The following is a 14,014-nucleotide window of genomic DNA, read 5'->3' as shown; positions in this document are numbered from 1 at the left end:
ACCTCCCATGGAGACCAAGAAAACCCTAAACTTCTGATCCACCCTACTACCACTTCTTGAGTGCTGGGATTGCAGGGCTTCCGGAACACCAAGCAAGCACTCTGTCAACTAAGCTGCATTCCTAGCTCACATTTTTGGTCAAGTTAGATAGGATCTTGCTATGTAGCCAGTCCAGTCTGGCTAAGAATTTAGGATAATCTCCCTGCATTAACCTTCCAAGTGCTGAGATTACAGGTGCAAGCTACCACGCCTGACTCTGCAAAGGTAAGTTTAAAAAACTGTTACCAGGTAAGTGTGGTGAGATGGTTCAGCAGGTTAAGATAGTTGACTCGAAGCATGACGACTTAAGATTTCACCCCTGGTACCCACATAGTGGAAAGGAGACAACACACTCATTCTCATCCCCCCCCCCCTCAGTAAATAAATGTAAAATAGAAAAAAAACCATCAGAGAATAAGTGAAGCAAATCAACTTCTATAAGCTACTCTCTGACCTCCATATGTACACTGCAGCATGCTCATATACTTACATGTATACACATACATACACAATTGACACTAACAAATAATTGTAAAAATATTTTAAAAATTATCACCAAGTTAAAAGTATTAATAGCTTCACTTCTCTTCTAGGTATTTTTTTTTTCTTTTTTTTGGAGCTGGGGACCGAACCCAGGGCCTTGTGCTACCACTGAGCTTTAAATCCCCAACCCCTCTAGGTATCTTTTTTTTTTCTTTTTTTTCCCCTCTAGGTATCTTAATACATAAAAAATGCTCATGAACCTGAGGTTTTAAATATGCCAGCAACTCAATTAAAGCACTCATTATTTATGATAATATTTATATCAAAATTCTTACAATAAATAGATTCCTGATTTCCACAAGAAATAACTATATTTAATTTTTTATAATTTAAATTTGTTTTCTAAAATTTTATGGGTATTGGAGTTTTCTCTGCATATATGCAAGGTTGAGATCCCCTGAACTAAAGCTACAGATGGTTGTGAGCTGCCATGTGGGTGCTGGGAATTGAACCCAGTTCCTCTGGAAGAGCAGTTAATACTCTTAACCACTGAGCAACCTCCCCGGCCCCCATCTTAATAGTTCTAATAATTAAGTTTGTCTATTCTTCTTCCTCTCACAAAGGCAGCCACTAGTCTAAAAACTATATATGAATACTTTCTTTGATTTTCTTTTTTACTACCTAAATATACAACCTCAAGTACAATTTTTTTCAATTTAAAAAAATTTTTTTTTTCAATTTTATAGTAAGTGGAATCATATAATATACGTGCCTGGCTTTTGTTAAGAAACATTATTTGAGTGGTTGGAGATTTAGCTCAGTGATAGGGCCCTTGCCTAGCAAGCGCAAGGCCCTGGGTTAGGTCTTCAGCTCCGAAAAAAAGAAAAAAAAAAAAAAAGAAACATTATTTGAGAAATACACATCTAGAATAATAATATCCATTTGAATCTGCATATGAAACATTTAAGGGAGGAGCTCATAAGACCCCACCCCATATCTCATAAGGAGCTATAAGCAGTTAGACAGGAGAGGGGAGTCATGTTTCTTGTGGTGTAGCCACTGGTATGTTATCCTTACTCAAGTTAATAAGTTCCATACATAGTTAGCCAGGCAGCTTTAATTAAACATAGTAAGCCACAAAAGCACATAAATATGAAAGGAAGAGGACAGCTTGCTTGGAAGAAGAGTTTTGGTGGGAGGAAAAAGAAGATAAGAGAAGATAATAGGGGAAAATATGATTAGAGTACATTATAAATATGCATATAAATTTGTGAAAGAATAAGTTTAATATTATAACAACAGAGATTATATTTTCAACCTTTTAAAATTTATTAAAACATTTTTGAGACAGGTTCTCATGTAGCTTATGTTGATCTCAGAACTCCCATGGAGACCAAGATAACCCTAAGCTTGTAATCCTCTTGTTTCAGCTAGCCTCTAAAGCAGTGGTTTTCACTACATAATACTGCAGCTTTTTAATATAGTTCCTCATGTGGGGATGGCTTCAACCATAAAAGTATTTTTTTTTTGAGCTTGAAGGGGCTTGAGACCCCATATGAACAACAATGCCAACCAACCAGGGCTTCCAGGGACTAAGCCACTACCCAAAGACTATACATGGACTGACCCTGGGCTCCAACTGCATAGGTAGCAATGAATAGCCTAGTAAGAGCACCAGTGGAAGGGGAAGCCCTTGGTCCTGCCAAGACTGAACCCCCAGTAAACGTGATTGTTGGGGGGAGGGCGTAATGGGGGGAGGATGGGGGAGGGGAACACCCATATAGAAGGGGAGGAGTAGGGGTTAGGGGGATGTTGGCCTGGAAACTGGGAAAGGTAATAACAATTGAAATGTAAATAAGAAATACCTAATTTAATAAAGATGGAGGGAAAAAAAAGCAAAAGCCTAAAAAAAAAGGTATTTTTGTTGCTACTTTCTAAGTGTTAATTTTGCTACTCTGGTGATCATAATGTAAACACTTGAGTTTTTTGATGGTCTTAAGCAACTCCTATGAAAGGACATTCAACCAACCAAAGGTGTGGTTGTGACCTACAGGTTGAGAACCACTGCTCTAGTTAGGATAGTCTGTGTTGTACTACTATGCCCAGCTAGGCCAGTCACTTCTGTCTGTCATGTTGCTGCTGAGTATTGATGTTAACCTAAGTTTTTTTTTTTTTTTTTTTTTTGAGGGCCAGGCACCCATGGATATTTCGTTGACCCCAAAGAGAAGCGCACTCAGTTCTTTGCAAAGGAAGCTGCAGAGCGTGCAGGACAAAGCGATGCAAACACTGCACCCAGCGGGTGCAAACGCCCCAACTTCAGATCCCACAGCTCAGACAGAGGCAGTGAAGGGGCAACTCAGGTGCAGTCGCGCCGCCTAACCCAAGTTTTAAAAGCATGTATTTTGGAGACAGGCTCTTACTATGTAACCTTGGTCAACCTGGAACTTAGCATTTAGACCAGGCTGGCTTCAAACTCACAGAGATCCTCCAAGTGTTGGGATTAAAGGGTATGCACCACAATGCCCAGCATCTAAGATTTTTGTGTTTTGACCCATGTTCTCTAGCCCAGAGTGGCCTTCAAATTCCCTCTGTAGTTAAGGATGATCTTATATTTCTGCTTCTCTTGCCTCTATCTCCCAAGTACTGGAATTATAGATACAAAGCCTTTAAGCACGAAGACCTCCTAGAACTGACATCTTTAAGTACAGGGTCTGTATGTATGTAAGAACCCTTGCCATGAAGACCCAATTCACAACACCTACATAACAAGCTAAATATAACAATGGGTGCTGTATCCTCAGAGTGCTGGAAGGTGGAGACAGGAAAATCATTAGAACATGTTAGCTGTCAGCCTAGCGCCAGGGTTAACTAGAGATCCTGTCCCAAGGAAATAAAGCAAAGAACGATAGAACCTCTAGGGCACCCAACCTACTTTGGCCTTCATGAGCCATACATACATGTACGTACACACACACACACACACACACACACACACACACACACACACACCCCTCTGCACAAACAAGAACATACATACCTACAAACATAAACAGAAAAAAGTTGTTATAAACGAAGGATAGTGTACCTTACTGCTAGAAAACCCATGAGAATACATGGTTATTAATATCACAAGACTATCTCAAGATTAATTCTACTATAAAATAAATAGAACTCTCTAGGTAGAAGCAGGAGGGTTGCTGTGGATTTGTTCTACCTAGTTAGTGAGTCCCAGGACAGTTAAACAAAACCCTGACAACCACCACCACCACCACCACCAAAACAATAAAAATAAGATAGTTGTCTGGAGAATGTCATTTCTTCGATAAGGCACTTGTCTAACATGAATGAAGCTCTAGGCTCAATCCCTAGCATTATATAAACCAGGTACAGTAGCATATGCCTTAATCCCAGAAATGGAGCGTGAAGATAGGAGGATCATCAAGGTCATCCTCTATATAATGAGTTTTCAGAAAGTCTGAGCTACATGGAACTCAAAAATAATAAAAAATTGTTCTTTTTTTCCTTTGAAACAAAGTCTCACCATGTAATCCAGGCTGTCCTTAAACTTGCTATGTAGCCCAGGCTCACACTGAACCCCAATGCCAGAATTGCACCATGATACTTTGGCTTAAATTCTCTGCAAGTTAGGGGACATTTAGAAATAAAAAAATGAAGGCTGCAAAGATGGTTCAGTGTTAAAGAGCATTGACTACTCTTTCTGAGGTCCTGAGTTCAATTCCTAGCAACCATATTGTGGCTCACAACCATCTGAAATGGAACCTGATGCCCTCTTCTGGAATATCTGTAGACAGCGACAGTGTACTCACATACATAAAATAAGTAATTCTTAAAATAACTTAATTTTTTTTAAAAGGTGAAATTATTACTTTGCTTTACCTTTGAGACAGGGTCTTGGGATGTCAATGATGAGGCCTTGGCCTCATTACATAGTACATGTTAGTCTTGGACTCTATAACAACCCTTAGCCTTCTGAATATTGGGATACATAGGCATTAATGGAGGTTGCTATTGAAAAGAGATTTTTTTTCAAAAAAGATTTATTTTATGTATATTACTGCTCTACCTGCATGTACTACTGCATACCAGAATAGGGTATCAGATAACATTATATATGGTTGTTAGGCACCATGTGGTTGCTGGGAATTGAACTCAGGACTTCTAGAAGAATAGTCAGTGCTCTTAATGGTAGAGCCATCTCTACAGCCCCGAAAACAGATTTTTAAAATTAATCTTTATTGAGGCTGGTAAAATGGTTCGGTGATTATGACTGCTTCCTGCTCTTCCAGAAGACCTGAGCTCACTCCCACCATCTACATCAGGAATCCCACAATGTCTCTAACTCTAGTTACAGGAAAAGCTGACCCCTCTTTTGGTCTCTGAGTGCACTGGCACACAAATGGAATGCATTCACATAAATGTACACACAAATGAAAAAAAAAAAACCTTAAAAAATTGTTAAAGATCCATAGAAGAAAATGAAAAATAAAAAACCAAACCTATTATTTTCCCTCCCACACATACCTCCTTATTTTGAAAAGGTCTCTCTACATAGCTCTGGCTGTCTGAAACTCATTATGATATTAGGGTGGTCTAGAATTCTCAGAGAGCTGCCTGCCTCTGCCTCTTGAGTGCTGGGGTTAAAGGCGTGCACCACAACAACTGGCACACCTGACTCCCTTTTGGTTTTCTGAGATAGGGTTTCAAACTGCTAAGTACCTCAGGTTAACTTTGAACTCAATTTGTGGGTGAGATGACCTTGAACTCCTGATTCTGCCTCCACCTCCCCAGTGCTGGAATTTGAGATGTATACCACCAATCAAAGCCTAAAAAATTATTTGTACTATAAGATACTCAGTTATCATTTGTTTCTATAAAGCAGATAGTTATACACACTCCTTGTTGTTTTTATTTGCTTGTTTAGTTTTGGGACAGGGTCTTGCTACATAGCCCTCATTAGCTTATAACTCATTGGGTAGATCAGGTTGGCTTTGAACTCTTGGAGATGCTCTTGCTCTTGGGAATTATGGCCTCACAAGTTGTGTGCCACCATATCTGCTGTTGTTCTTGTTTTTTGAAACTTTAAGGCTCACGAAGACTTTACTATATGTGTCTCTTTCTTAGTTTCATAAGAGATCATTGCTCTACCATCCAACTAAGCTAGGAAACTACTAGGACTAACATAATGCTATCCATCTCTTTCCTTTATAATTTTGCAATTAAATTATACACCAAGTACTTATTTATATTTCTGGATTTTATCTTGCAGATATTCTCTTTCCCATGTTCCTCCAACTCCAATGTAGCTGGAGTTTACTTCCTAAAACACTGTAAGACTTGTGTCTTTGAACTGAACTAGCAAACCTAAGTCATTACCTCTTTATCTTTTAGACCCAGGAGCAATACTTCTTCCATAAGAGTGAGGCGGATATCCTTAGAGTCTCCAGGGTCTTCATTATCTGGACTCCTTTCTTGATTAGTGTCTTCCTCACTTTCTATTTTCTTTTCACAGCTCTTACTCACTTCAGTTCGACGGGTCCGGTGAGTTAATGTTGTCATTTTCACCTGTTGGTAGAGGGATGTGAAATATATCTGTGCGCTTTAGTAAATAAATATAGGTTCACAGAAGGTCTACACACATAAACACACCATACACATGAGAAAAAAGTGCAAATACAGAAAGAGGTAGTAGACAGAAACATTGAATGACATGCTCTCTTTTTCAAAGCATAACAGCTTAATTTCCACAGAAAGCAATATAAAGTGATCACCAGTAATTTAAAAGTCCACAGGAAAGACCATATTTTAGCATGCTTATTTCTTGGGCATTGCCAGGAGTGAATGTCTACCACCATAAAATGGGTCCCCAAGTTAAATAAGATGGAATAGTAAAACTTCATGAGCATGTGGCTTCTTTAAAATTTCTTTCTTTTTTTTTCAGATTTATGTATATGAGTAGTACACTGTAGCTGTCTTCAGACACACCAGAATGGTCCCATTACAGATGGTTGTGAGCCATCATGTGGTTGCTGGGAATTGAACTCAGGACCTCTGGAAGAACAGTCAGTGCTTTTAACCACTGAGCCATCTCTCCATCCTGAGCATGTGTCTTGAGTACACATAATTCATAATTCCTGTAAACAGTTAATGGCATATTATAAAACATAAAATATATGCAACAAACACATTTTAATATTTTAAAATTATTGATGTTCGTGTACATAATGTTTGTGGGTGCTTGTGCTATGTGCCCATGAAGAAGTCAGAGAACAACTTTTTTTTTCTTTTTTTCGGAGCTGGGGACTGAACCCAGGGCCTTGCGCTTGCTAGGCAAACGCTCTACCACTGAGCTAAATCCCCAATCCTGAGAACAACTTTTTGTAGTTCACTTTCTCTTACCTTTCCACTGGTTCTGGGCATTAAAGTCAGGTTGCTCAGCCTGTGTAGCAATTGACTTTACCCACCCCCTGGGCCATCTCTTCATGCCTGTGTTTTAATATTATTTTTCTTTTTAATTTATGTTGTATATATGAGTTTTTTGCTTGCATGTATGTCTATGTGGCGTGCCTGGTGCCTGAACAAGTGTTGAATCTCCATGTGGGTGCTGGGATTCGAATCCAGGTCCTTTGCATAAACAAGTGCAATTAACCATCGAGCCAACCCTCCAGACCAGTATTTTCTTTCTTTTATTATTATTATTATTTTAACCATAACAACTCATTTCCAAGTATAGCAACTTAGCATTCTATCTGGCTATCTTGTGAAAACACACATAACTTCAATAACAACAAAACCCCAGCAAGAATGTTAAAAGATTATCAAATTCTCAAAAGAAAATGAGGCTAGAATATGGCTCAGTGTTACAACATAGTGTTAGTTAGCATGTACAAGGTCCTAAGTGACATTCCTAGCAATGGGAGGGAAAAAAAATCAGAGTACACACCCTTTTATACTAAGCATTACACTTGTCTAAGTCATTTGTGATAAAGCTTAAAGCTAGCACAGTTTATACAAATGTAAATGTTTTTTGTTTTATTTATTTTTTTGTTTTTGTTTTGAGACAGGGTTGCTCTGTGTACAGGCCATAGCTGTCCTGGAACTCATTCTGTAGACCAGACTGGCCTTGAACTTAGAGATCCACTTGCCTCCACTTCCCAAGTGCTGGGATTAAAGGTGTGTGCCACCACTGTCAGATGTAAATGTCAGTTTTTATGATTAAAAACAAGTAAAAAAATCAGCAATTTTGAAGTCAAAAGACTAATATTTAAAGGGTGTTCTTAGTTGTGTCTAGTTCAAAAAAAAATTTTTTTTTGGTTCTTTTTTTCGGAGCTGGGGACCGATAGTTCAAAATTTTTATCTTGTTTTCTTTCTGCCTGTGATCCTTGTTATTTTGGAGTTTTCTCCCTTTTCCTTTCTTCTCTAAATGTTGCCCAGTCTTTTAAGGCCTACTGAAGACTCACAAGTGAGGTCTTAAGGTGAATTTCTATCTCCCCATTATGCATATGTCACATGCTTAGAACTAGATTTTCCCCTCAGTTGTACTTTAACAGAAATTAATACTTATGCCCTTTAAAATGTTTATTATAGTCCCTCTTTTGTTATGTTATCTTAAACCTTTTGAGAATTGAAATATTGTCATCTTCGAGTTTTTATATTCTCTATAGCAACTAGCACAACATCTTTAATGTTTTAACTGCTCAAATAAATACTCATTAAATAACATCAGAGATACACACCAGGAGTCTTACAAACAATTCATACACGCGTATATTTCAAATACAACTTAGGGTAGATGTAAGAAGAATGAAGGAACAGAACACAAAACAATGCCTTAGGTGCAAATTCTATTTGGCATTATTTCCAAACCGAATCCAAGAAACTTTAACAACCCGAGAAGAATGGGGGCAATTTTCTTTGAGGAATTCATCATTTCCTCATGGACACTTATTAGTCAAAACACCCTTTTGGAAAACACGACGACCAACAACAAATATGTAAAAACCACCCTTTAAAGTAAAATACTGAGCAGCTCTGTTGGACATTAAGAAGTGTTATATCCTGCTCCTTACCTGACGTTGCTCCTGAGCTGCAGTGGGACGTAGGCTGCAGTTCGCACTCTAGTTTTGGAGGGCACCTGTTTCCCCTACCCTAGCCGGGTTCTAGTAGGTGAAAAACTTCTCAGCCACGCAGAGAGTACAAACTTCCTGATCCTTCGTTGCAGAGAGGGAATAACACATCAGCTTCCTCAGGATCACTAGGCAACCTACCTTGGTGTTTCTTCATTGAGCCAATCAGAAACCCCTACGTTTGAGTCTAGCCAATCGGAGCTTACAAGGGGTGGTCCTCCCGGCTATTGTGTTGCGATCCAGACAAACATCACCAAAAGAGGCCGGTTTGGGTTCAACCTGACAGCTGGTATATCCAATGAAAGAACCTCAGTGGCAGCGAGAAAAAGGCTGCGTCCCACCCCAATGAAATCACCCAATCAAAGTATTCTGTGAGATAACAAGTGTTGCCAATCACGAAAGGATTCTGTTGGCCAATTTCAGTGTAGCAGGTGTATTTCTGTCTGTATTGACACTACTGGAAAAGAAATGTTGGTATCCAAACAACATTAAGGCTAAGAGTAAAGTCTGAGGGCTTAACTTTGCCTTTAGAAAAACCTGATCTGACTCAGTTTGTAGACATTATCCGGTTTACACTGAACAGCATGGGTACATTCCTACAATTACACACATAACATCCCTACAGAGCATTTTTATAATCCTGAGGCTAGTGTACATTTTGGAATATGGCTGCTAAAATTTCAATACAGAAACAGATCAAAGTTTTAGGTCTTCCCTGAAGGAAAGGAAGCAGGTATCAAGCTGGGGCTAGGTCCTAGATCTCTCCGCAAAGCAATTGTTCACACTACCATTCAAAAGTTTTAAAATGTGTTCAACTCTTGTAGGATAATACTTACCTAAATTCTCTCAAAATTAATAGCGGAACACTTTCTACTGTATTAAGTAACAATTAGAAGCCCTGAAAGACCCTGCACACTGAGTATCTTAATCATGGTAGTAAAATGCCAATCTTTTTATTAGCCATTTCTAATCATCTTTTTGCTCTAAACACACATTTAAAAGTAGTATGGCATATACATCATGCTAATAACACACTATATCAAAATAGCAAACATTATTTTAATAGCACCAATTAAATGGTACAGTTTTAACATAAGTAAAAAGTGAATCCTTACAAAATTTCAATGCCAGAATAAACAATGGTTTTAGAGGGTCTTAAAACTTAACACATTTTATAAAAAGTTTTCTTTAAAATGGAAGGCAGGTTGTATTCAGTGGATATGAGCAGAATTGATGACATTTGTATTTTTGTTTAGTCAAAAGTTCCCTTGGATTTATCACAGGTAGACACAATATAATAGCTAAAACTTTCATTAGATTAATAACTGTGAACTACAAAGTAATTTTCAGCAGTACAGAAGGCACACCTTCAAATAATACAGCATGTTAGTTTAAATGTTGAGAACTGTAATCTGCATAAGAAAAATAATTTTTAGGTATGTTCATTTGGTTCACTAACTCTCCTTCTCTTCAGCACCGACTCTTGACTAGAAGATTCCAAGATATGAAGGACCTGTTAAAAGAAAAAAACTACTTAGAGACTTTAATTTTTTTTTACAGTTTAAAATTAAAAAAAAAAGTGTGTCTATGTTTGTTTCTGTGTGTGGGTAGAGCACATGAGTGTAGGTGCCCTTAGATGCCAGAATGTGGTGCTGGATCCTTTAAAGCTGGAATTGCATAGGCAGTTATGAGCTGCCAGATGAGTGTGCTGGGAACAAAACTCTAGTCCTCCACTAGAGCAGTAGGTGTTCTTTTTTTTTTTTTTTTTTTTTTTTTTTTTCCGGGGCTGGGGACCGAACCCAGGACCTTGCGCTTCCTAGGCAAGCGCTCTACCACTGAGCCAAATCCCCAACCCCCCAGCAGTAGGTGTTCTTAATAACAGTGAGTAATCTCTCTAGCCCCTAATTATACTTTTCTTTTTTTTCGGAGCTGGGGACCGGACCCAGGGCCTTGCGCTTGCTAGGCAAGCGCTCTACCACTGAGCTAAATCCCCAACCCTTAATTATACTTTTCTTAATATTCATTTGGTGTGTGTGTGTGTGTGTGTGTGTGTGTGTGTGTGTGTATGACAATACAAGTATGGAGGCCAGGAGATAACTTATAGCAGTTGGTTCTCTCCTCTTGTTATGTAGGGTCCTGTAGATCAAACTTAGGTACCAGAGGGCAAAGTGCTTTTAATGCTGGAGTATTTCACTGGACAAAGGTTTTCTAAATCTCTCTTAACTGTGGAACCTTCCCTTGCTCCCATGTCTCAATAAAAATGATGTACTACAATAAAATTTGTTTTTGAGACAGAGTCTCACACAGCCTAAGATTGCTTCCTATGCACTACATAGCAAAGGTTGGCTTTGAACTTCTCATCTCAGAGATATTCATTGTTAAGAGCACTTCAGTTCCCAGTACCCACATGGTAGTTCAACAATCCATAATTTCAATCCTAGGGCATTTAGCATGCTCTTCTCATCTTCTCACTTCTTCAGGCCCCAGGCATGTATACACAGACACAGACACACAGACACACAGACACACAGACACACAGACACACACACAGACACACACACACACACACATACACACACACGGCAAAATACCTACATGTATCTTTTTAAAAATTGGGGAAATGAAAGAAACCCAATGTCTTAATAGATTGTAAAGTTATGAAATCTAAACTGGCCCAAACTCATAGTGATCCTTTTGCTTAACTGCTGAGAAATCCAGGAGTATATTCAGTATTTCATCCTGATCTATTTCCTTCTGAAATGATGTATATTGAAAATACTGACTGGCAGGGGATGTGGAGAGATAGCTCAATGGTTAAGAGCACTGGATGTAGATTGGGTCAGCTTTGATTTTTAGTACCCACATGGTAGCTCACAACTGTTTGTAACTCTAGATCCAGGAGATCTGGACCTTTAAGCCTCCATGGGTACAGAATGTATGTGGTGTATCCATACATTCAGGTGAAATACCCATATACATAAAATAAAAAAAAATAAAATAAAATAAAGTAACTGGGAGGCTGGTGAAATTACTCAGTAAGTAAAGGCACTTGCCATTAAGCATAAAGACCTAACTTTTATCCCTGGAATCCAGATGGAAGTAGGAGGAAACCAACTTCTGCATGGCTCTGTGGAAAGTGATCACATACATATAAACACGGACACATATGCAGAATGACTGGATGAATGCATAAATAAGCAAGTGCAATGAAGGTTTTGTTTGTTCATTAGTTTGTTTTTAAATGCCAGTTAGGAAAGTATCTCAGTCAGTAGAATACTTGCCCAACATATAGGAAGTTCTGGATTCTATCCCTAGAGTGCTTTATAAACTGGATGTGGTGGTACATATCTATAGTCCCATCACTCAGGAGGTAGAGGAAGGAAGACTAAGAGTTTAGTATCATATTAGGCTTCCTGGAGAATTCAAGAACAACCTGGGCTACATAGAACTGTTTTTAAATCAAAAGAACAATAATGAACTATGTATAGAATTTAGATTCCCTTTTAAACATTTCATTGTTTCAAACAGTTTTAGGATTTTTTTAAAGATTTATTTATTTATTTCATGTATGTGGATACATTGTAGCTGTCTTCAGACACACCAGAAGAGGGCATCAGATCACATTACAGATGGTTGTGAGCCACCATGTGATTGCTGAGAATTGAACTCAGGACCTCCGGAAGAGCAGTCAGTGCTCTTAACCGCTGAGCCATCTCTCCAGTCATCAGTTTTAGGATTTCAATTATCTAAATTCTTTTTTGGTAATCAAATCTAGGGCCTCACAAATACTACTACCCACTTCCCAGTCTTTAAATTGTCTAATTAATAATATTCAAGTTCTACTAAAATATAAGTACTTTTTTGGTCTCCAGAGTTTTGTTCAATTGTGTAGAATGTCCTGAATATTCATTGTATCACTCTACTTATATTTTTCCTGATATAGATTTTCATTTTATAAATTTCTCTAATAACTGAATCGCTCATGGAATGGACAGTAGCTACTTACATTTAGAAAATATATATTTTTTGAGACAATGTCTTACACTATAGATCAAGCTAGACTGGAAATTAAGTGTAGGTAAGATGAACCTGAACTCTTGGCACTCTGCTTTAGTCACCCAAGAACTAGGATTAAAGGAAGGAGCTATCACACCCAACAGCCTCAGATATTTGAAAATGTTTTGAGTATGTTTGAGGTATATTCAGGAATATCAAAGTTGTTATCTTAATATACAGTAATGACATTTGAATATTTGCCATTTTATTCAAGCCATACAGTATCATTACACTTACTGTTTTCCCAGATTGACGAAGACTTCTCTTCCGATTTTCTTTAGAAATTTGTCCTTGTTGATTTCCATTTACCTTCACAAAGATAGAAAATTACTATTTAATTATTTCTCAAAGAATGGGCAACAGTTGATTTTCCAACCTCAGGCTACTATATGAAATTAAAAAGTTACATTGACACATTAATTCAGATGATATATAATTTACCTATTTTAAATATACCGATTAGTAATTTTAAGTGTATTTAGAGTTTTATAGCTTATTGTTATGCTCAGTATGAGACTACTTTCATCACTCTGGAAGCCCTATAGAAGGCCCATCTCCAGCCATTGCTCTCCTATCCCCCAATCTCCTGCCATTCCCAATATTTTTGTTTGAATCATTTTCTAAAATCTGACACTGTTTCTCTGTATTTAAGATGGAGTCTCTCTGTCTTCAGGATAGTCCTGGCTGTCCTGAAACTCAAGAGATCTGCCTGCTTCTGTCTCCCTAGTACTGGGACTAAAGGCATATATGCCACTACATCCAGCCTCAAATTCTGACTTTCATAGAAACAGAATCATGGTATATGGTCTCTGTGGTTTGGCTTCTTTCAATTAGTTCTTGTAATGTGTATTGATGTTTTATTCATTTTATGGCTGAATAATTCTATTATATGACTATAACATTTTTGTCCAATTATCTGTTCCTAAGACATGTTTTACTTCTTGATGATAGCGATTAATACATAGTTATTAAATATTAGAATGTAGAAAATTATTATATTACTATTCTCAAAAGGGTATTTTTTGATTGACATTATTTAACAGAAGTTTTTCAAAATGATTTTTTTTGGAAATGTACTATCTTTTTTTTTTAACCACAGTTTAAAAAAAAGCAAAAATAAAAACAACAAAAAACCCCAAAACAACCCCCCTTCCAAACAAAAACAAAAATTGAAAAACAAAACCAAAAAAAGCACAATCTTTGGAACAAAAGAATTAAAGGCAGAAATTTAAAGGAAAAATACATATTCAAAGAACACAGTGAGGTCAAAACAATTTTTAAGACAGTGTCTC

General features: G+C 37.6%; 2 protein-coding genes across 5 annotated transcripts in view; both read right to left on the bottom strand.

Annotated features, from left to right (window-relative positions):
- Positions 1-8,805, bottom strand: part of Golph3l (golgi phosphoprotein 3-like) — a 29,783-nt gene extending 20,978 nt beyond the window's left edge. For 2 of the 3 annotated variants that reach the window (XM_087624111.1, XM_087624114.1), the window contains exons 1-2: positions 8,610-8,805; positions 5,917-6,105 (exon numbers count right to left, since the gene is read on the bottom strand). In XM_087624111.1, the coding sequence (XP_087480237.1) occupies positions 5,917-6,099 (183 nt within the window). In that variant the 5' untranslated portion in view covers positions 6,100-6,105; positions 8,610-8,805. The remainder of the gene's footprint in view (positions 1-5,916; positions 6,106-8,609) is intronic. The other variant, NM_001007698.1, reaches the window with a different exon arrangement.
- Positions 8,806-9,705: 900 nt separating this feature from the next.
- Positions 9,706-14,014, bottom strand: part of Hormad1 (HORMA domain containing 1) — a 35,692-nt gene continuing 31,383 nt past the window's right edge. Inside the window, exons 15-16 of one of the 2 annotated variants that reach the window (XM_087628914.1) lie at positions 12,960-13,031; positions 9,706-10,179 (exon numbers count right to left, since the gene is read on the bottom strand). In XM_087628914.1, the coding sequence (XP_087485040.1) occupies positions 10,099-10,179; positions 12,960-13,031 (153 nt within the window). In that variant the 3' untranslated portion in view covers positions 9,706-10,098. The remainder of the gene's footprint in view (positions 10,180-12,959; positions 13,032-14,014) is intronic. The other variant, NM_001108949.1, reaches the window with a different exon arrangement.

This window comes from Rattus norvegicus, chromosome 2, assembly GCF_021556685.1.
Source record: "Rattus norvegicus strain SHRSP/BbbUtx chromosome 2, alternate assembly SHRSP_T2T, whole genome shotgun sequence".
In the NCBI taxonomy this organism is placed as follows: Eukaryota; Metazoa; Chordata; class Mammalia; order Rodentia; family Muridae; genus Rattus; species Rattus norvegicus.
Note: the sequence above shows the minus strand (reverse complement) of the source record. Positions and strands in the feature narration are given on the sequence as shown.